This window comes from Bicyclus anynana, chromosome 3 (genome assembly GCF_947172395.1).
Source record: "Bicyclus anynana chromosome 3, ilBicAnyn1.1, whole genome shotgun sequence".
NCBI lineage: Eukaryota > Metazoa > Arthropoda > Insecta > Lepidoptera > Nymphalidae > Bicyclus > Bicyclus anynana.
In genome coordinates this window covers 6,930,187-6,954,821 of record NC_069085.1, presented here as the reverse complement: position 1 = coordinate 6,954,821, position 24,635 = coordinate 6,930,187, and the positions used below count along the sequence as shown (strand labels likewise).

Here is a 24,635-nt window from a genome sequence, read left to right as displayed (position 1 = left end):
AGACAATATTTCGGAGACAGTTGGGAATGCCTTGTTATCCAGAGATTCTTGGTTCTCTCCTAGCTGGGTCATGGGATAGGCTTGGGCTTGAGTACAATCTCTGCATCGTGATTCCTGAGGGAAAGCAATGATGAGGTCTAAGTGGAAGCGCGCTTGCCATGCCATGACCATGGTTATTTCTTCTTAGGATAAATCTACGAGGGGGAAACGTACGAGTAGACGGGTAATGGGTATCCATCATCATTTTTAACCGACTTCCAAAAAGGAGGAGGTTCTACGTTCGGCTGTATGTATGTTTTTTTTTTTTTTTTTTTTTTTTTTTTTTTTTTTTATGTATGTCCAGCGATAATTCCGTCATTTGTGGACCGATTTTGAAAATTCTTTTTTTGTTTTGAAGGGTTTGATTCCAGGGTGGTCCCATTTTTTTCATATCAGGATCTGATGATGGCATCCTGGAGAAATCGAGGGGAACTTTCGAAAATCGTAGAGACGGCTAGTGCGTTTGTTAGTGTTGCCATAAGATATTTTAAACCACTATAATTTTATGAAGGTCTGGAGTCGGTCTGATGATGGAGCCGATACATAGACGATGGAACTCGTCAACGATTTACAGCAGGTACCTTTTGTTTGGGCTTGATTTATTTGTATTGATGAGAACTTTCCACCTAGATGGGTTGTGACTGTATTAGGGGTCTGATGATGAAGACGTAGGACAGTTAAGAGAACTCCTCAACGGTTCACAGTAGCTACCTTGTGTTTGGACTTGATAAATTTGTATTGATGAGAACTTTCCACCTAGATGGGTTGTGACTGTATTAGGGGTCTGGTGATGAAGACGAAGGATAGTTAAGGGAACTCCTCGACGGTTCATAGTAGCTACCTTGTGTTTTGACTTGATAATTTTGTATTGATGAGAACTTTCCACCTGGATAGGTTGTGACTGTATTAGGGGTCTGGTGATGAAGATGAAGGAGAGTTAAGGGAACTCCTCGACGGTTCACAGTAGCTACCTTGTGTTTGGACTTGATAAATTTTATATTGATGAGAACTTTCCACCTATATGGATAGTGACTGCACAGGAGGTTTGGTGATGAAGACGGAGGACAGTCACCTTTCACGTTTTTCTGAATATTCATATTACGTGGATAAAGGGGGAGTGAAACTTTGTATATGAGTTAAGGTAGTATTTTTAAAATTGGGATTGTATGACTTAGATACTTATCATAAGAAAATAACGTTTCAACTAATTGCTTATTAATTTTTGTTCACACTCAGTAGGTGTGCTAACACTAAAAATTAAAAAATAAAAATTTTAATAAAAAAAATTCAACCGACTTCCAACTCAAAAATTAACCTAAACTAAAAAGGAAAAAATAACATCTTACCTATGTGCTACCTTCTGATCAGTTTGAAGGCGGTGCCAATCCAGTGTCATGTTTTAATTAAAGCCGTTTCTGAAAGAACCACAGAAATTTTGTAATTTAAACGGCTTGAATTAAAACATCACTGGCTTGGCACCGCCTTCAAACTGATCAGAAGGTAGCACATAGGTAAGATGTTATTTTTTCCTTTTTAGTTTAGGTTAATTTTTGAGTTGGAAGTCGGTTGAATTTTTTTTATTAAAATTTTTTGCTGTACGAATTCGAAATGTAGAATGCGATGCATAAAGTTTTGTGCGAGTAGCCCGGATATTGCGGTCTCCGTGGCGCAGTGGTATGCGCGATGGATTTACAAGACGGAGTCTGAGTTCGGTCCCCGGCTGAGTTGATTGAGGTTTTCTTAATTGGTTTAGGTCTGGCTGGTGGGAGGCTTCGGCCGTGGCTTGTTACCACCCTACCGGCAAAGACGTACCGCCAAGCAAATTAGCTTTCCGGTACGAAGTCGTGTAGAAACCGAAAGGAGTGTGGATTTTCATCTTCTTCCTAACACGTTATCTTAGACTGCATCATCACATAACATCAGGTGATATTGTAGTCAAGGGCTAACTAACTTGTAAAGAATAAAAACAAAAATAGCTTATCATCGATCAATAAATCGAATATTGTGTGTAACGAGACTAAACGATGTGTTTGTTAAAGCTGTAATATTGTGTGTAATAATTACACGAAACGAAAGGCGAATTTTTGGTGAATTTGGGTGCAATGCAACTCCATACCTAATTACTCTATGCAAAAGAGCTAACTTAATCTACGGAACCTTACTCTGCGTGTGGCCCGACATGCAATTGGCTGGTTTTTTTATTACATTGGTTTATGTAATTTAGAAATACTTCCAAATGATTTTCTTCTTTTAGTAAACTAAAAGGTGTTCATCGATTTTTTATGACATTCAACTACAGAAACCTGTTTTTTCAGGGAGCTCTTTACACGACGAAAATGATTACAACAATGAAACATCGATTCTATACTTTCTATAGAAATAGTTTTATACATGCAGTAGAATGTAGATCGTATACTTTGATAGACGGGGAAACGTCCAGCGAGTCAGTCAGGTCCCTATCTAAATCGTCTGAGTGTCTGTTCGATAAAGTGTTATTTTTTGATTTGTTCTGTGGTCTATATTTTAAGGTTCAAAAAGAGTTAGAACTCAGAGCCGTAAAAAAGGGCTAGACACTAGAGACAGGGTTCCCAACTTAGGGGTTTTCCCCCCAGATTTAGGGGGCAAATAAGTGAAATGGGATTTTTTTAGGGGTCTGAAACTTTTAGGGGTATTTTCAGGGATTTTTTGACTCTTTAATATTTTTAGATTGATGATAATTTTAATATTTCTTTCTTGACCTAGCGACTTATAACGACGTATAATACGTAATTCTACAACCACTCTGTGGCGACTGGCTGCAATTTTTATCCAATAAAAAAATGATAAATCTATTCAATGTCAACATGTATGATTTCAAAAAATCTCAATCTTCAAATAAAGACGTAATATTATATGTATTAAATAACGACTTTTGAAACACATCACAGCATATTATTTTCTAAAACATTATGAATTTATATTTTTTAGGGGGACAACTCAATAATTAATGCGATTTTAGGGGTTTTTGACACAAACTTTAGGGGCAAACATTTTTGGGAGTTGGTAACACTGACTAGAGATGAAAAAATACTCTCAATGATGTCAATTTTGTTTGTCATTGTCAAATTGAAATTTTTGTGAATAGTGATTTTGTCATTTGTATTTTGTGTCTGTATCTTGAATTTAATTTATATATTGCGGATTCTACACAATAATTGAGGCTATTCTATTTCAACAGGAATTTGTTCGGAAAATTCAGACTAATTTAATCAATACCACAATGTCGCAAGTAAAATCTAGTAAAAAAATCAAGTGGGCCTTGGATTATAACCAAAAGTACGTCAATAAATTCAGTGTAACTGTAATTTGATTGAAGTTGGACACTTGTGCACAAAACTACGGTAAAAATGAATATTTTTTTAATTTCAGGAATAAAACCCAAACAGCTGATTTGCCTTCGCCGCCGGGGTACAGCCAATCCGCTAACGCAAGTTATACAGAATCTTCAAAGGATACAGACTCGAACCTTCTCTTGATTAAAAAGCTATGGGATGTTGCCCTAGGACCTCTAAAGCAAGTGCCCATGAATTTATTCATAATGTATATGGCAGGCAATTCCATCTCAATATTTCCAATTATGATGGTAGGAATGCTGATCGTCAGGCCTGTAAAAGCTTTGTTTTCAACGCAAAGTACATTTAAAATGGTGGAAGGAACTCAAGCGATTGGGCAAAAGTTTGTTTACATTATTGGAAATATTGTAAATATATTATTAGCTCTTTATAAATGTCAGAGCATGGGACTTTTACCTACACATTCCAGTGATTGGTTGGCTTTCGAAGAACCTATAATAAGAGTTGAACATATTGCAGGAGGGCTATCTATGCTATAAATACAAAAAAAATAAAATTTTGTGTGTACAATTTCACAATGTAACTTCATAAAGATATTATAGGCGCAAAGAGGAGACCTAATATAATTTATAATTGTTTAAACTGTTTAAAGTATTTTATTTCATTGCAAAATAATGAAACAAAATACATTATATAATAAATATTACATTGTTGTGTATAGTGACACATTTTTGTTTCATCAAGTTTGTAATGCATTAGTTTCAATTGCAAAGAACAATGTTTATGTATACTGCTATCTTTATTTATTTTAAAATCATATTTAATAGTAAATGTTATTTACAGAAAAATAAATTCATAGATGTACATGTAGCTGTTTCAATCTTTGCCCTTCTTGCTCATTTCTTCCATTTTTGTTCTAATATAACACTGAGCCTTTTCGAATAGTGCTTTGGGATCTTCTACCTTTTCTATCTAAAAATAAAAACATGCGTTATGTGTCTAACATTGTAAAACATTAGGGCACTTTTCCAATATTGAATTCTATTTACAAAAATAGTCATTTGTTACCTACACAATCATCATGATTATCATTTTTGTGAAGCCATGTATTTGTATTCTTGGTTCAAATAATTTTTTTGCATTGCATATACAGAAAAGTTCTTATTTTTTCTTATCCTTGCTACAGGCATCAGATGTTTTCTTGCAATACCAATCAACTGCAGTCTGAATTAAAAAAAATATCTACCATGTAAAAAAAATAACAAAGACATAATAAGCACAAAAGAGGCCATATTAATGGTCAGATTATTTGAACCAGGAATCTTTATAGCACACTTGTTACCTACAGTAGAATATTCACTTAATAAAATTTTGGATTGGATACAATACAATCTGCATAAGATGCATAAATTTTATATTAATCATAATATAATATACAATTGTATTAATAATATCAACATTATTGACAATACCAACATCGCCTCTTTTGTGACTAGTCTAGTAATAAAAAAGTTAATTTATATAAAATAACTAGCGGACACCTGAGACTTCATTCACATGAAACTCAATGTAAACTTTTAACTACCCCTACCCTTTTTCTTATTTTCCACTCAATTTAAAAAAAAAAATAGTGAAATCAGTCCAGGCATTCACACGTGATGGCGTGACCAAGGGATATGTGGATTCATTTTTATATATTAAATAGATTAAACCAATTGAATGAAACCAAAGGATATACCCAGGTTAAAATAGTTGATACTGCATAATATTGAATTTTATCTTAAACTGAACCATATAAAGTACCCGAGCTAAAAACATTTATCATCAAGACTAATTTTAGGCTACATGCACACTGACAATGTCTATTAGTTTTGGGGGCAAGAGCTTATCTGCTATAAAAACTGTTTCTGCTACCATACCATGACAAAACACTGTATGTTAAAAACATCCATTTTTGAGAAATCGCAATTATGCTTTTATTCCCCTACAATTTGTTAGACACAGTGTGAATGAACTATTAATGCATTTCTCAGAGTATACTTGAGTTTTAATAAAATCTTTCAAACGCTATACAAAGATTTTACATTATTACATAAGTTACATTCCTAAAAAATCACCACAAACACTGATCCAAATTTAGCTACTCCACACGGCACACACATACACAATTTTGTGTTAACTTACACTATACATTTATAGTTTGTATACTTCCTGAGCACACAACTCGACATTGTAGACAATGTTTAGGTATTATTTGTTTAAATAACTATCATTGTTTACTATGTAATTAAATGAAATTACTACAGTTAGCCACATTTGTTTGCCTCAGTTTTGACATATAGTGACATCTTATAGTATAAAATCTTTGCCAGTGTATGTAATAATGTGCAAGGGTGTCATATATAAGTGTTACCACAATACACTGTATATGAAGATGCAGTGTTATGTCATAGCACAGCAGCCTGGCTCGGGTACAAAGCAAAGAGCAGTTGATAATTCATTGTCCAGTATCTTATCACTTCTTTATTATTATTGCTATATAGATTGCTATATGCCTTGTCTATTTAAGAAGTCTAACCTGATAATTTTGTGCTATGTATACACCAGTGTAGATACCAGTTCCAAAAATGATCTGAAACAAACAAAGTATAATTTATGATTACATTTAAGCATCATTTTGTTTCGATTATTGTTACTCCTTACCAAGGAAAACAGCAGTCTTTTAAAATATTACATTTTATTTTTGATTCATCATCTACACATGTTACAAGATATCAACATAAAAACTGTTTCTAAATTGGTTGGTGGCTTGGTATTTGAGCATTTTTTTCAAAGAAGAATTCTGTCTCTAACTCTTATATTGGTAAGGATTTGCATGATGGTTCGAATTGATGCTAAAAATTGTGACCGAGACACAATGAGTACTAGACTTCAATAGGTATAAGACCATGGGTAGCTAGCATAAATCTCTTGATAACATTTACTCTGCTTACCAGAGACTTATTACTATCAGGTAAAATATTCCTAACATAGAAGCCGTATTATAAAACTAACATAGTGTAATTAGAAAATATGCAACTAAAGATATTTTTGATGGTTCCTCTAGAAATTTAACAAACTTACTGAATTCTTTATTAACCACGCAACACAACCCATGGTGGTGGTTGTCGGTGGCGGTTTTGGTTTGCAAACATCACTTGATCTTTTGCAACAGGGCATAATATGATATAATGTACACCTGAATTTTCTTACATATTCATGTTATTATAAAAGGTTAATATAAAAAACATTTACAAAATTGACACTAAATTATTTTTCAGATTTGAAGGCTGTCAAAATTTAAAAAAAAATCAAGATCAGAGTTTACATTTATATTTACAAATTTTAGTTATTATTGATATTTTAGTTAATAAAACCAATACCAATGCAGGTAGGTATTAATTATTTTATGTACAAAAAGTGTTTAGATATATGAGATGCATTATTATATAAGATCATTATCTTTTCTTTTATCTATATTTCAAATCAAACATGACATTTATCTACTTGTTCTATCTACTTCAGAAATTACACCATCTAATATCATCATCCAGTAGTACTATAAATGAATCCTAACAAAGGAATTTGTAATGACAGGCCAGAATTTCATAGGATAAGTATATATTATCATATACCTAAATATTTATTTCTCCAGATAATAAATTAATGTTACGAGCGGAAAATATCGTGGTAGGTACAAAGAAGCATTGATTTTTGTGACTGTACTATACTTATAACGTAAATTATACTCTAAAAATAATATAAAATTGAAAATTACTTACTAACGTACTCACCAGTCCTTTCAACATTGTTTTAGATTATTATTAATGATTTGCGCTGAATTCGAACTCAATGATCTAATGGCGTGATTATATTTAAATGTTAAGCAACAAACAAATAAAGCAAGAAGAGGTAATTATTTAACAATTATATTTATAAACTTAGAAACCCGCAAAATACAAATTACAAACCACAAATCATTTTGACAATTGAATTGACATTGACTTGACATGACGACCAGCTGTGTTTGACAAGTTAATATTTTTGTAAGCTCTAGGGAAAAGGCAAAGGTATTACATTGTACAGTCATGTCTTCAGTGTATGCGTATTATTATTAAAATTAAAGTTTATCGTCCGTCGTTGTCCGTTAATCGATCTTAGTCAAGTCATGTCAAGCTTTAGTAAGGTTAATATAAGAGCAGAGATAAAACACTCTTGCTCAACCTTCACTTCGCTTGTGCTAGTAGAAGATGGGTATTAGAAACTACCTTCACCCATCTGTATAATGGATGAAAATTGTTTTATATCAAAGGAGATTGGCCACTATGTACAAGCTGTGTCCACACCATAAAGAGCCATGGCAACAAATAACTTAACGTTTAACCGGTAATGTTTTAAATGCTACAAATCTTAAATAATTGGACTTTTTTCTTTTTTAACCTGGAGAATATTTATTTAATTCGTCTTTTGTTGAGATGAAGATAGATACAGTGAACTTAAAATTGATACAATTATTCAAGAGAGACTGATCTCGTCATTATTTTATTGAAATCAGCTCTTATTTATATTATGTTATTATACATTTTTTATTACTAACTTTCATTTATATTATTTATTTATTTATTTATATTAGTTTTTAATAATATTCTCAAGAATAAGGCTATTTATCTGTATAGTGTAAGTTAAAAAGGATTATCATTTTATCAGGGAGTTATATATAGACATTTTCTATGTTATCCATCTATGGCAAGTTTTTATAATGACAGTTAGCTAATAGTATGCATTATAATCTGTAGTGGTGCATAGTCTAAGATCCGTATTAGAAATGACCTTCACCCATCTGTTTAATGGATGAAAAATGTTTTATAATTTGTTGGTTAAAAAAATAACAACATAAGTTATTATAGGTTATTGAGATATTATAAAGTAGGTCCTGTAAATAAAATATAAGTAGGACAGGAATAGAGGAAGAAAATGTCCATAGTTAAATTCAAAATATTTATTTGTTCATTCTGTCATGCAATAGAATATCATTAAACGATATAATTAATAAAAACAATAGCACGCAGCACAGCCTTATTTCTAAACTTTTACTCACTACTAATATTATTTACAAACCTCAGTGCATAACAACATACGTAACCTAACCTACACCTAACCTAACAACATACTGAACAAACACAATTCGCAAGGCCTATTTCTCTTCATATATTTTACTTATGTATTTTAATATTTTGATAGATATAGTGACTTATAAAAATAATTCGAATAAAAATAAATAGTATAAACATAAAAATTATAATATCAAAGATAAAAATACTGAAATCAGCAGCTTTCTGGGAATGTTCTTTCATACATATTTCTTGTAATTAATAATTTATTATTAATTAGGTTGGTACTTAATACATAACTTAATATAGGAACAACTTTCTTAGTCTTCTGTTACTCTACCCTTAAAATATTTCTTACAGCAAGTAGTAGTCTAGTCTAAACATTCTAATTAATATCTAAATATTTCCTGGAATGTTTTATTTTCAAAACTGATTTGAGCACTTCATTGTAGTAGTTATTTAAGTTATACTTAATACTAGTTCTATGACAAACTATTTGAACAACCATGAGAAGGTACTGGTAATTATCACATAATAACAGTACGCTTAATTATTTATTTAATTACATATGAATACTTAACTACTGCTCTGAACTTCGGAAAAGATATTGTATGGCATCCTCGTTAAGTGCTATCAGTAACATAATTATTCCTCCGGTCAGAAAACCGAGGATAGCAAGCATTAAAAGAACACTTTTACCTTTGTTGTTTTCATTAAGTTCAGGCACCAAATCCGCTAAAGCAATATAGAAGAACGTACCCGCAGTTGCGGCATAAATCCATTGCGAGGCTGATTCATGGTCCTCAGCAAGCCAAATGCCTCCTGCCATTCCCATGAAACTAAGAGCCGATGAGAGCAAGTTATAATACAACGCCCGCCTGATGCTCATACCAGATCGTAAGAGCACTGCGAAGTCTCCTAGCTCGTGGGGCAACTCATGGCAGAACACGGCGAGTGCTGTAGCAAACCCAGTCACGGGGTCGCCACTGAACGCAGCTCCTATTGCAAGACCATCAGTTAAATTGTGTAAACCGTCACCCACTATGACCATTAGTGCCGTTGACGTCATCGGACGTTCTACCGGTGGCGGAGGCGAGCCAGGCATCATAGCACCGAGCTCTATTGACTCTACTTGCTTTGCTGATTCTATTTTCATGTCTTCGACAGTTTTAGTTGGAGTATCGTGCGAATGTCCGTGGCCACCGTTGAGTGTTTGCATAATTGCTTCGACGGAGTAAAATAAGAGAATGGTAAGAAAAGTTACGCTGCACTTGAGGATAACTTCAGTTTCTTCCTGAGGCTCATTCGCATTCGTTCCATGAGATTTGAGCGCGTGGGGCATCAAATGTAACAGCGCGTCTCCGCACAGCGTTCCTACTGCCACTGCCACCAAGAAGTGTATCACGTAACTAAATACTGCTGATTTTAACATCGGCACTATTGCTACACCCAAAAGTCCTGTCGCACTTATAACCAGAATACTCAATGTGGCATATATCCATGCTGAAAACAAACAAAGATCAATTAATATAAAAAAATATATATATAAGTCGCCAAACATTGCTATGTTTAAGTCTAAACGACATTGTTGCCTTATGTCTACATATTATACCTTAATATGCTCTATTAAACAGATGGGTGAAGGTCGTTTCTAATACCGATCTAGGACAATGAGAAACGACTTTCATCTATCTCTTTAGTGGATGAAAAGTGTTTTATATCAAAATTAGGATCACTAAACTAAATTCGAATCACTTTTTGCGGTGATTTTGTAGGCACGTAACATATCTATTATCTATAGTGGAAAATCTTTGCTAATGATATTTTGGTTAGGCGTTTTCGAGGCAACCTACTCGCAATATATTTTTATTGCACTAAATTTGATATAAAAACTTTTCATCCAATAAACAGATGGGTGAAGGTCGTTTGTAATACGGATCTTAGACTATAAAATTGATTCCATGGTATATTTCGCGCCACGAAACAAATCCCGTAGATGCGGCGCTAGAGTCTTGTAATTGCGGGCTTATTGTCATTTGTCTCTATTGGCGCTGTCAATTTTAGTTCAGGTTTTAGCCGCGGGATTGCTTTCGTGCTTTCGTGGCGCGGAGTCTAAATCTATATTTACAAAGTATCTATTAAATTATTTGGATTTCATTGAAGTGGATACTTACTCCAAACTCGATCCAGTTTTGGGGCGGGTGCTTCCGTCTTGAAACAAGTTCTCTGATCTAATTGATAAACAAGGGCCGGACACATTTCTAAAAATATTTTTGGTTTTATGTTTATGATGCCAGGTTCGCTTTCCAATCCGTATGCTTCTAATATTTCCCTTGGTGACAGGCATGGTTTTTTCAAGATTGGTGTTGCTGGAAAAGAAATTACGACAATTTAATTATACTTACAATTTTGTATTTGTTTAGTTATCTTTTGAATCAATTTCTGTACCATTTAACACCGTGGCAAATCTATAGAAAAATCGTCATGTAAATTACATACATTACATTTTGCCAGTGTTGCCACCCTATTGGTATAGTACGAGATCCGGCATAAGGAATATACCCTCATCTGTTAAAAGAAATAAATTATAGAACACATTCACACCAATCTATGCCACTGTAAACAATAAATATTTTTTTATTTATTATGATCCTTTTGTACGTATAAGTAAAGGCCACAAAATATTACAATGAAACTCCAATTTAAAAGTTCATCGCTTGACTACAAGAGTCCCTGAATATTGTTGGAGCCGTAATAGAATAATGACGGGCTCACAAATGATGAACACACTTGACCGCCTCATTGTGTTTATAACCTATAGGTAACTACATATACGAGTATATACGAGTAATATTACATATCTATAAGTCTTGTCTTCTAACATGACATGAATATGTAAGACTGCTTTATATAGGATGTTATTATATTTATTAATTAGGTACATTGTTGTATCAATTATTAACTTAAGTAGTTATTATTAAGGACAATATAAATCATTCGTTGTACACAACAAAGCTTCGTTAAGTAATGCTAGGTTACTTTACTTGCTATGTATTTAATTAATTAGCAGGATTGCTAGTATTACGCGGTATTACCCTGGTCTACATATTGACAAACGTCGGGCGAACAGCGGATAAGACTCGTTTAGATCATCGACCGTCATCGAGGACGAAAGGCAATCAACAGTGATTGGTCACAGCGGTGAGTATACAGTCATTTTAGATCTAAATTATTCGCAAAAAACGCATAACTTTTCGGCCAAAAAGTAATTTATAGCACGTTCTCTCTAAAAACTCCAACTGTTATTTCACTAGGTTAGTTTTTGCGAGACCTACCTAAGTTTTTCCATTGACTAATCAAAGTTCAAACTTATTCCACTGGGTTATTTTTTGCGAATTTGTATTTTCAATGTATACACCGAAGATTTCTTCGTAAACTGCAATGTTACTGCTATCGGCTTATTTTCTAATAGACAACAATGCTTTGAGTATCTAACAACTAGCTTAGCGAAGTCTTAGCGGGATTTAGAAGGTAGTTTTGAAAAAGTAGATATTTTATAGCAATATCTATAGGATTGGTCCGAAAGCAGGTGGACATTTTTCGTTAGAGGAATTCGAGGCAGGCTGACCACAAAACCTCAATCGATCCAGCTAGGGGTCGAACCTGCTTCTTGTAAATCCACCAAAACTAACTTGTTCTCTTTTATACTACCCTAATACAGAACAAGAGACCTGACTGAGAATTACTTATTCTTAAAGATTTATTATTTACTAGCGACCGCCCCGGCTTCGCATGGGTGCTATGTACATACTTTTATAATGATTAGTCTATACAGGATTCTATCTGTACGGCACATCCCACGCCCGCCGACTGCTGAGGCGAAATCTACTGGCGGGCCATACGTTTCATCCCAGTCCCTCCGATCAAATCTTCGTAAGCCTTTGCCGGTAGGGTGGTAACTACCCCCAAACCAGCTGAGCCATTTTAGAAAATATACCCAAGCTGGGAATCGAACTCAGGACCTCGCTGCTTTCTTCTGCTAGCTCTCTGCCACAGCACTACCAACTGCGCTAACGTCGTCAAATGTATTATGTATTGTTTAGAGACACTAGTTACGTAATGGATATAATTTGTTTAGACTGCTATGTGTCAAACAATGAATAATGTGACTGAGTACCATGAAGGTCGGTGTTGAGCAGTGGACAGTCGTGGGTACCCGGCGATAATCATTTCACTCAAGGACCGCGGCGAATTTGTATCCTACAGTTCCGTGATCTGACTAATGTTGGTAAAAACTGCTAGTTAAGTTTCCACCTTTTACTTTCAGTTATTTATTTTTGTTAATTCAATAGGTATGTGTGTAGAGCTATTATCTAGTTAAAATACCTATAGTTAGTGCATAATGCTGTTTAAAAATGTAGGATGATGATGTTTTCAGTATATTTAATTAATCTTCTATACTAATATGAAGCTGAAGAGTTTGTTTGTTTGTTTCATTGAACGCGCTAATCTTAGGAACTACTGGTCCGATTTGAAAAATTCTTTCAGTGTTAGCTAGCCCATTTATTGAGGAAGGCTATAGGAATATTATCCCCGTACTACGCGGGTAGAACCGCGCGGCGTCGGATTCAAATCAGACCAGTAGTTCCTGAGATTAGCGCGTTCTAGCAATCAAACAAACAAACTCTTCAGCTTTATAATTTTATTGTAGATGAGGGTATATATTTTATATACTGGATCTCGCACTATACGGTATTTACTACCATAGATTTACGATTCGGTACAAGTACTACTAACTTGTGGATGGTGATCTTCTATGCCGGTGCTGTGTATCGTGGATCTGGCGGAAGGTGCCGTTGACGCGGTGCAGGGCGATGTCGTGCGGGGAAGTGAACACTTGCCCTCCGAGCCCCAGACTGTGCAGCAGATGCTCAAATCCCTGGAAGGGAAACCGGGTTCCAATATTAGATAGGTGGACATTTACACATAGGTTCAGCATAGCTACATCTATGTATACTTATAATAAAACTGTAGCAGGTCCAATTCTGTACATTTAAGACATTATGAACTTTTTTATTGGGAGGCAATAAATAATCGATGCTGAAGCTTAAAATATTTTTTTTCGATTTTTTGAATGTCTGTTTGTGTGTCTGTCCATGTTTTTTGTTTTTCGGGCATCACGCTGAAACTACTAAATGAATTCAAATGAAATTTGGTTTAAGACCATACTACGGAGAAGGCTATAGGATACTTTTTACTGCAAAAATAAAATAAGAAGGGAGTGAAAAAGGGGTGAAAGTTTGTATGGAAAGTCGTTCAGTTTTAAAAATTTGTTAATAAATCATCAATTTTTTTTTAAATTTAACCCCTTAAGTAGTGAAATAGGGCTTGAAAGTTTACATTGATTTCCACGCAGACGAAGTCACAGACGTCCGCTAGTAATTTATAGACATGAATTAAGATTCAAATCTCAATATTCTTTAAAGTAAAGTGGACGTAATTACTACTACCTTAAGTTTACTTTACATTGAAAAAAATATTAACCTCAATTTTTTCGTCTTATCCATGTTAATCTATACTAATATTTTAGAAAGGAAAGATTTGACTGTTTGTTTATTTGCATTAAATACGCTCTCGTGTCCGTAGTCTGGCTGACCATATTTTATGAGGAATATCTAGCCATTATACAAACTATCCACACTAATCACTTTGGCTGTAACATATACATAAAGACTAAGTGCTAGGGTTGCCGCCAAAAATTGGTACACAAAAAATCTTTACTTTGATTTCCTTGAGGCGAGGTTCACGTAAAAAACCTTTTACGTAAGCTGAAAAGATTTTTTTATTTTTTATTTTATTTATTTATTTACAAACTTACACTAGCATTATAGGTCATCCCCAATTCGCTAGTGTAGCCAATAAATAGTGTAGTAAAATAGTGTAGATGTAAATTTTCTTCCAAAATCGGACGTAAAAAATTGAAAAATAAAATATTCACCTTCATTAATATTAATTACTACAGAACAGAAAACGCTAAAAGCTATTAATACCCATAACTTATTAAATTCGTGAGAATTAAAAATTATTTAAAGGTACCTGTGCATAAAATTGTAATAAGATTCTAAATATTATCTCGTTTATTTATACTAATATTATAATTATGTATTTAGGTAAAGTTTATGGTGTTGTAGATGTAATCTCTAATCCTACTGACCCTATTTTGAATTTTTTTTTTTTTTACCACTAGAGAGCCAGGTTATTTGTGAGTCTCACGGGAACGCGAACTACGTGGATAGAAATCGCGGGGTGTCGACTAGTATTTACGAGTACTTAAAAGTAGGAGTGTGGTGAACCGTGTCACATTTTGGTAATTAGCGTACAAAATCTTTTCCATGTTATTTTTGCTAAATGAGATTCGTCATTGCACTATTTGAGATCTTTACAGGGTTGCCACTTATACCTAACTACAATATATGTAATAAGAATTTAATCAATAAAAATGTTGTAAATAATTTGTATCCCCTTAGTCGAATATTTTTAAACTTTAGGACTTATGTATTTTTGCAATGAAGTATTTCCTTTGTGTGAAATATTAAACCTTGATCCAAACCCGATGGTTTGCATTGTTTAGTATAACTTTACAGTATAAATTAAATTTCAGGCACAATTATCAGCCCTCCGTAATATGTCGCGAATAAATTAAAGTGAGCGGATAATAGTGCCTCTGAGTAAATATTCTTGTACTCCGTTGGAAAGCAGTCTGAGATAGGACGCGCCTGCCTAGAAAATGCATACGCACTCTTGTCTTGACCACCGACCACCCGGGCGTACACGTCGCCCAGTTTGCGGACGACACCGCACTGTACGCGACGGCAGTAAACCGGGTCCACATTAGAGCCCGACTCCAGAAGGCGGTAAACATTATAGGTAAATGGTTCCGCCTTTGGCGTATAGAAGTCAACCCAGAGAAAAGCGCAGCCGTGCTTTTCACCGGCAAAGCGGTCTCCCGTCTCAAGTCCGGACTCAAAGAAGTCTCCCTTTACGGAGCACCCATCCCCTGGCAACGTACTGCCAAGTACCTAGGCGTTACCTTCGATAACCGCATGAGCTTCTCCATGCACGTTAACAAAGCGAGAAAAAAGGCCGCATACGTAATGCACCGCCTTTACGCTATGATAAATAAGAAAAGTAAATTGTCCCTCCGCTCAAAGCTAACGCTTTATAAAACTACGATCCGTCCGATCTTAACCTACGCTAGTGTAGTGTTTGCCCGCCCTCCCAAAGCGACCCTTAGGCCGCTTCAAACCCTACAGAATCGTTTTCTGCGTCAAATCACGGGCGCGCCGTGGTTTTTACGCAATAATGACCTCCATAGAGATCTAGAATTACCGACAATAGCTAAGTACATGAAACAGCTCTCTCAAAACTATTTTGACAGAGCTGCCATCCATCCCAACCAACTAGTGGTTGAGGCCTGCAATTACACTCCCAACCTAAACGCTAACTGCAAGCAGAGGCGTCCCAAGAACGTCCTTTACGATCCAGACGATGACATAACAACCGACAATGCTTCCCAGGTAACACAATCACAAGCTACACAGCGTCTTCGCCGGCGAAGACGAGGTCCCCGATAACTAACGTCACCCGGACGTGGGTTTTCTAACTCACGATCTTGGGGGCGTCCGGACTGATTCACTCAGGTCACGATTACCTCCTCCAGAATGGCCTTCTAAGCCGAGGTCCGAGTCTCATAGGAGACGCCCTTAGAGAGCCGTTCCGTCCTCTATCTTTCTTTCAGCCTTCGGGTCACATCAGGCGATGCTTCTGCGCTCGCCCAACCCCCCCGGTGACGCCGTAGTGGTTCCGCAGGGAGCTATCGGCACCTACTCAGACAGGAAAAAAAAAAAAAATCTTGTCTTGACGATGTTTAAGATTAAAGAAACACAGACAGACTGACAGACAGAGGAGATCGTGGCGTGGCGACAGTAACATTGCTACATCGCTTTATTATGTATCTACAATATCAAAAGTACTTATAAGTGGCAGCCCTAATTACGTATGAGTTGTAACCAAATTATTTCTATTGAGAACAATGCTCTTAGGCATAGTTTCGGTTTTATGATCGTGATACCAAAATAAAAAAGTTTGGCAAGCAGCACACCTGTTGCGAGCCTCGGTACATTCAATACTTGTATGCCTCACAGTTTGTTGACGCATAAATCCATACAAATAAATATTCAAATGTCTGTTATGTCGAATTAATATTTTTTACGTATTATGAATGTGTGATAAAAGGTGTGTTTATACGGTAGGGACTTATACAACAACCGCAACGTTTACACAAAACTTCAAAAAAATATGGACCGATTTTGATTGAACTTCAAACTTTCACTGTCAGATGTCTCGTGTTGTAAATAGTAACGAAGGCTAAATACATGTTACTACTTAAATAATAAATAAAAACACTATTAATTAACTTTGTACAGTAAAACTCTAATTTGGGTTTTGTTCCAGACGATTTCCATACAATTTCCACGAGTATCTTTTTCGGATTTATCAAGGTTTTTTATTATAACTTAAGAATATACTTCAACCATTTTTTTTTTCATACAGAAATAAACAACTAAGCAAGTACGTGAAAATTATTGGAAAACCATTGCCTGTAACAGAGAGACAGGTAACTAGGTATCTAGTTCCTACCCTACCTCACAGCCTACCCTACCTACCTCACAGCGCCTCAGGGCATTGATGAGGACATAAGTTATTATTATCTGGCTAGTACCTGTCTAGTCATAATCCATACTATAAAATGGTAAAAGTATTCCTGTCTGCAACCTTTTCACTGCTAAACCGCTGAAGCGATTTCGATCAATTATAAAATTGTCTAAAATTGGATGCTGGAGCGGATCTTAAAAATACGAGTAGGTATATGTATTTTATTGATGTTGGAGCGGAACAAAGGCTACCCTTTTTCGCGAAAATATGAAATAGAAGGGAGAGGAATTATAGGCGGTTAATAGTTTATATGATTAGGTAAGTATATCAGAAAAATATATGTACTCGTTTATAAAAAAGTGATATTTTCGAATAAAATAGTCTATTTTTAAAATCTGAATACGGGGAAAACAGTGTAAACGGAAAATATACATAGAAAATACATCACAGCGATGCTGCTACCTGCTTGCCGGCAGAAATGAACATGGTGGTCACTTCTCTGAATAAATTTTACTAATAGTTATGTATCTGTATTAAGTTAAGTATGTTGTATGTAAAGTACACTTTGTACGCCATTATTTCAAAGGTAAATACCTCAGTAATTTAATGATAAGGTATTAGGTAGGTACATTATCAAGTATTTATAACGTGAGAGTGAAAATCATCACTGATAAGTCATTATTTATTAGAGGTGCCTTTAGTTTGATCAATTGTGTTAAAAGAAGTGAGAGTCTATTACTTCTAGAGAGATAATTTCGTCAGTAAAAGAAAGTAATGAAGAACTTTTATAGGAACTAGCGGACGCCCGAGATTTCAAAGATCTGATTTTTATTAAACATTACGGATTAAATTTCCAATAATGATACTATTTTTATCAATAAAGTTTTAGGTTTTGTAGAAGAAGCTTTTAGTGCAATACATTTTTAATCGGGTTAAAAGGGTTAAAAAAAACCGTAAAAATGCATGAACCTGAAGTGTTTTATTTAAAAAAACTACACTTATAGAGGCTTGTAAATTAGTATTAAACTTCGTCTACGCATTGTAGTTACAAAGATGCTAGCAAAAAGATATGGGAGGTGCTGTTTCTGAGTCCCGTATTTTTACGCGAAAGGAAACTATTTTATTGGAGAGTTACAAGTAAATTGTAACTGAAGAGTAAAGGTGGAATTATTAAGAATATTCTTATACGTTTGTCTGCATGAATAATCCAGGGAATTACTGATTGGATACTCTAGTCACGAAGATATTACATCTCACTGTAGATAAGAATATTTCCGCTCAAGACTATACCACTACTGTGACTATACTGATTAAGTGTATGGGAAAGAAAGTAGATATACCCAAGTAGGTACCTAATTATGCCGCAGTGCCGCAATGTTGTCTAAAGGTATCTAAATATAACTAGTACCAAAGAGAGTACTTACTAATTACACTAATATAACTAATATAATTTACACTTAACATTATAAAATGTAAGGCTATTGTTATTTTTTTTTCATAATAAGTACTTACACATTTTGTTCTAAACTCAATGAAAGACTATAAATATGATGAGACCTATCTAATGTCCTATCTAGTGTCTTTCAAAGATCTATCTAATGAAAACTAGCTACGCTACTCTTATGATAATAAATCAGTAAGTAATATTTTTTATCATAATAAGTATCTAATTTGCAAAGCGATTTTGATCAATGTCACAGTAATATTATGTACATAAATAATATTAAATATATATTACATACATAATATTACTGTGTCAATGTGGTTGATTAATCTTTTTATCCAAATAGGTAAGTGTAATCTAATACATTCGGCATTTATAATGTGTGAGACAATGTTGTACATAAGTAGGTAGGTTAGTACCGCCCACGATTTCGTCCGCCCTCAGACCACTTTAATCCAGCCCTCTCGCAAAATTCGTCCTTCGATATTTCGTGATACTTGTCGCTTTTATTTATAGAATAATAAAATAGACAGGGCGATATTATTAGTTATAAGATATTTTAAGCTTGTACTAAAAAACCAACACAAAATATTTTTTCTCTTATAGAAATCATCTTAATTAGTACCTCCTGTACTAAATCGGAAACACATGGGTGACCATTATTGAAATCATATTGTAAGAAAATATAACAACAGTGGTTTTATCTCAATAAGATTTTTGTTTATTTATATTAACCTGAGAGACTTGTACCGTTGTTCTCACATTAAACTCGCGAGATTTTACTCATATTCAAATTCAAAATTCATTTATTTCAATTAGGCATAGTTTACAAGCACTTTTGAAAGGTCAGGATTATGTCATAATTTGATTTAATCTAATGGTTTTAATAGTCGAGAACTTAAAATTAAAGTTACGAGGGATATCAAACGCGCCTTGGTCCGAGAAGAGCACACAACAAACATCAAACATACTTTCTATCAAAGGTACCCCACCCCACACATTTATTTCCCCTCACCAGTGCCGTAGCGTGGGTTTTCACCGCCCGGGACCTGGGGCCTCTCAGATATTAATTACTTTAAAGATAAAATATTTTATTCAAATGAAATGAAAATTTATTATTTACAGTTTTACAATTATTGATGTGACTCAGACCTTCTTTTAAGTAAAAACCTGTGTCAGAAGGTCTCGCACTTCCTTAATAACAAATTTAAACTTAACTTAACATGCAACGGTCCGATAACAGATAAATAATTAAAAATATACCTTTACAGTCTCGTAAGATGCATATTTTTACCTTAGACTTTGTCTAATAAGTTTTATAAGCTGAGCACATTTGTATCATTTATATTATACAGGTCTCCATATCCAGGACATAAATACACCGTAGTACGTAACTAATAAAATCAGCTTAATTGAATAACTCCCTGTAGTGATGTACCAGGCTTTTTCTGTTATATGGGCCTAAAACGCCTCAATATCACAGTTAAACCGTACTCAACGCCGTAAGGTCATGGTGTAGAAATAATGAAAAATGACGGACTTCAATCAAAAAATAAGCTCAACTGCGATCGACTCATCCTGCTCTGATTTAAATTCGCAACTTCCCTTTCCGCAATCTAGCGACGAAGATTGTCATCGCCGCATGCCGTGCACGTTCTACTCTACTGCATAATAAAGAATGAGCCTATGTTTGATAATATTATTCACGTGCAATATAAAAGGCATGTGCCATTATAATGAGTTTAAAAACTAGCCATTATTAATCTTTTGTTCGAGGTATTCATGCTAGTATTACATGTAGGTATGTTCGTCTGTCTATTTGTTTGTGTATGGCTTTCCACGGCTAATGCGTTAAAGAAAATTTGATGAGTTTTGGTATTGATATGCAGTTAGACCTATAACGAGGCTCAAATGTTTTAAATGCGTCTATAATTTTTAAAGTTATGTTCCTGTTAATACCTGGAAAATTGAATTGTCACATTGTATGGGGTTAAAAGGCGATGAAAGCTAAGACAGATCTTCACGCGGACGAAGTCACGGATTAATGTTAACATAATTAATAATTATATACTTAATGCATTCAATGTGATGATGATAATATCCTCTTTAATGAGCCAAATTATTTATTCAGCGAAATTGGCTTTCGTCTATAGTCCGGTCAATTGTGACTATCACCGCTTATCCGAACATAGTCTATCTAGTAATTTTATTCTTTATTGTAGGTATATTTTGTGTAATATTGTTTACGTATTAGGAAATTATTTGTCTGTACTATGGTTATTTTTGTTTTACGCCACCTGTTGATGTCTTTAAGTTTTCCTAAACCGAAGGTTGCCTGGAAGAAATCGCTACTTAGCGATAAGGCTGCCTTTTGTATGCTGATCTCTTCTTAATATGTTTTTATTTCACTTTTATTTGTCTTCGTGATGTGCAAATAAAGAATATCTATCTATCTATCTATAGTTTTGAAAGTTTGTGGAATTTTCCACGAAGTATGTAAATTATCTACCTAAGTATATGTTTCTTTATACCTAAAAATATAATTATAATTTGAGTCGTGATAATAGTCCAGTGGATGTGACCTCTGCCTCTGATTCCGGAGGGTATGGGTTCGAATCCGGTCCGAGGCATGCACCTCCAACTTTTCAGTTGTGTGTATTTTAAGAAATTAAATATTACGTGTCTCAAACGGAGAAAACATCGTGAGGAAACCTGCATACCAGAGAATTTTCCTAATTCTCTGCGTGTGTGAAGTCTGCCAATCCTCATTGGCCCAGTGTGGTGGACTATTGGCCCAATCCCTCTCATTCTGAGAGAAGACTCGAGCTCAGCAGTGAGCCGAATATGGGTTGATAATGATGATGATGATTATAATTTGATTTTACGTTTAGATTGACGAAGATTATCTGGAGCTTTAGTTTAATTTTACTCTAAACTTATAAATATGACTAGAAGACGTCCAGTGGCATAGGCAGGTAGGTATATAGTTCCCGTTCCGACACGGGGATAAAATATAGCCTATGACACTTACAAATAACATGGCTTTCTAACATCATATCATATCATATCATCATAACAATACCAATCTAATAATTAGGTATATTAGTACAATTTACCTACAAATGGTAATAAATAACGACCACAAAGACAGGTTGCTATTTTAATTTAAATGTATATGTATAAGTATCTACGTCAAATAGTTATTTAATAATAACCATTCATATTCAATTATCAAGGTGTTTTATTATTTTAATAGCAATTAGAGTCTAAATTACGAGTACATTGCTTAATTATTATCTTTGAATGATGGGTTTATATATTAATGACTTCACAGTTATAGGACTTAACCTAACGATGTAGAGGGTAAAACTAAAAATAAAAGATTCGACGAAATTAATTTTAAAGTTAAGCTGTCAAATGATTTTGTTATTATTATCGCTTTAAAATTTAGTATCTAACAGTAACGGAAAGATAAAAAACACACACAAAATTATTGAATTACTGTGAGGAAGCTAGACGATAACTATATTTGTACTATTTATTAGATTAAACTTAAACTAAACAAGATAAGCATTTTTCGATTAAGATAACCAATCGATTTGTGTAACTTAAAAGTTCAATGAACCTCCGTTTACGAAATAGGGAAAGGCGATTTAGAAAATAGACTTTTAGAAATTTTCCGATAAGCTTGAATAGCTATAGCCATGTGAGATTCGCCTTTCTTGTTTCACTGTGAGAATAGAAACTTTTAAAGCTATTGGTTGCACACAACTCAAAGTAGATTATCATCGTAGTTACCTATCTACCCACTTTAATTTATTGTATTGTTTTCATTCTAATACGTACATTACATATTGATATTTCTTCGTTTTTATCACAATTATGAAAACGACGGTAAAACAATCAACACCAAATAGTTTAAATAGTACTCACCTCAAATGTAATGACTCCTCTGTCTCCATATTTGTCGAAAATCTTATCTATAAAATATTGTTCGGCAGGTAGCGTGCTGTTATTATCGTATTCCAAAGTTTGGAGGTTGTCGGCGAGTGCGTTCGCCGCCAAGAAGACGAGGGTGTACGTTGTCAACATCATTGCTCGTAGCGACAAAGTGCGCACAGGCAGAGCGCCGGCGGCGAATCCGCGTCGATCGGCTCTGCTCACTGCCCGCGCTCAAAAAGGCCACACTTATTTGTTTATTTATCTGCGATTATCGACGACGAAATCGCAAGCCGAGTTATTCGGCGCGTCTTTGTAACTGGAAGCCAAGAGTGCGTCTGAGACTTTCACCTGGTGTCTCCGCGGCCGGTTCTAACACCGTTACTGATAATGGTTTATTTACGTAGTGGCTCGCGGACACTAATGCGATTTACGAGTGTGAAATATATCGTCGGCCCAATGGCCCAAACACTTGAAACTACCGCATAACGTACCTAACAGACGCACACCTTATACGTGAACGTTGTTTGTTGGTTTCTAGTAGATTTGTTGAAACGTTATCTCACGTGGTAGCCTTCTCATTTATGAATGGCGAGCTAGTGTTGAAGTATACTATTCATTATTGGCAGTTGAAACACAAAATCTTTAAAAGATTTTAGCGCCGTTTCAACCTATATTTGTATGAAGAATGTTTTTAGCTCAACAATTAATTAAATTATTATTATTGGCAATACGTCCCTACTAAAAACCAATTTACCTAGAAAATTCGATATCATAATAAATATCTATAGACATCATTCTGAGCACGAGTCTCCTTTCAGAAAGAGAGGGGTAGATAAGGTCTTAGTCTATCACGCTGTCCAAATGTGGATTGACAGACTTCACACACGTAGATAATTAAGAAAATTTTCAGAGTGCAGGTTTCACGTGACACGTGATATTAATTAATTAATTATTCTATGTTTACTTCCGCAATAGATGCGAGTAAGTTAAAACACGTATATAAAGTCTAGACTTTTTTCATAAAAAAAATGTTTCATTACTCTTCCTACTGCTTGATCAGTAGATAAACAAGGTCTGTTTACTCCTTAACCCCTGACAAGATGGTGGCAAAGGGGCAAAGTTGTAAAATAATAATAAATAATAAAAGCAATAACAATTATTATTTATTTGCTTACAATGTTTTAGTTTCTCTATACAAATTGTATAACTTATTAAAAGTGTAACTAACTCAATGCTTTGTCAAGGTACTCGTAATGCAATAAGGAAGTGTCAGATAAAGAATGAAGCAAAATTTTAAAAACTTAAATCTGATTATGTTTCTTCTTATAAAACTATTGAAAAAAAGGAATATTGAACACGATGAAAAATTTTAGAAAATCCTTGGTGTCTACACGAAAAACTTAAAAAGTAAAAAAAATCCTCTATTAAGTGTCCTCTAGTGCTTAGAAAAATGTATCGGAATGAAAGGAAAGCGAGGCCTTGGCTATTAATTGATAATAATTAAAAAACTTTAAGTAGGTAGGTAATTAGTTACCTAACCCACAAGTCTCGCTTAATGATTTTTTTGATATTAATATTAAGCTAGGGTAGGCTATAGTGTAGGGTATATAAATTATAGAAGGTTAGGTTTAGTTTAAATAAAACAGGGTGATTATTATTTGTTTGTTGTCTCGAGAAACATAACACGTTACTTTATAACTTGTATGTGCAATAATTACTGATAAGCGATTGGGATCAACTCCGCTGCTGACCCCCGACAAATTGATTATAATCTCTATTATAGAATGAGTATTCATTATTTTGCTAATCAGCACCCCTCAAGTTTCTAGGTTCTTAGGGCATCCCGTCTAGGGAATCCCCAATCTACCGGAAAACGAGCACATGAAAGTTAAAGCAATTTCAATATCCGTGCGTTTCAATTTTTTTATATTTTTAATATTTCTTTGGATTAATTAAGGTTAACGGGGCCCACAAGGAAAGATAGCTTAATCCGGCACTGCTTATTCGAGCCTT

At 34.5% G+C, this 24,635-nt stretch overlaps 2 protein-coding genes and 1 non-coding gene across 5 annotated transcripts; 1 reads left to right on the top strand and 2 right to left on the bottom strand.

Annotated features, from left to right (window-relative positions):
• The first annotated feature begins 3,148 nt into the window (after positions 1–3,148).
• Positions 3,149–4,235, top strand: LOC112048677 (ER membrane protein complex subunit 4). The gene is made up of 2 exons (XM_024086319.2): positions 3,149–3,354; positions 3,448–4,235. Exons 1-2 carry the CDS (start codon positions 3,299–3,301, stop codon positions 3,908–3,910), a joined length of 519 nt encoding a protein of 172 aa, XP_023942087.2. The 5' UTR covers positions 3,149–3,298; the 3' UTR covers positions 3,911–4,235.
• Positions 4,152–7,441, bottom strand: LOC112048678 (uncharacterized). Of its 3 annotated transcripts, none has more exons than XR_008252381.1 (4): positions 7,193–7,441; positions 5,950–6,003; positions 4,440–4,595; positions 4,152–4,343 (listed from the first exon to the last, which is right to left on the bottom strand). It is a non-coding gene; the product is annotated as an uncharacterized LOC112048678 (transcript). The 3 variants fall into 3 exon arrangements; XR_008252379.1 differs by having other exon boundaries at positions 7,205–7,440; XR_008252380.1 differs by having other exon boundaries at positions 4,444–4,595; positions 7,205–7,439.
• Positions 7,442–8,394: 953 nt separating this feature from the next.
• Positions 8,395–23,078, bottom strand: LOC112048675 (zinc transporter ZIP10). Its single transcript, XM_024086316.2, has 4 exons — positions 22,614–23,078; positions 13,319–13,460; positions 10,696–10,890; positions 8,395–10,024 (listed from the first exon to the last, which is right to left on the bottom strand). Exons 1-4 carry the CDS (start codon positions 22,773–22,775, stop codon positions 9,102–9,104), a joined length of 1,422 nt encoding a protein of 473 aa, XP_023942084.2. The 5' UTR covers positions 22,776–23,078; the 3' UTR covers positions 8,395–9,101.
• Positions 23,079–24,635: the final 1,557 nt, after the last annotated feature.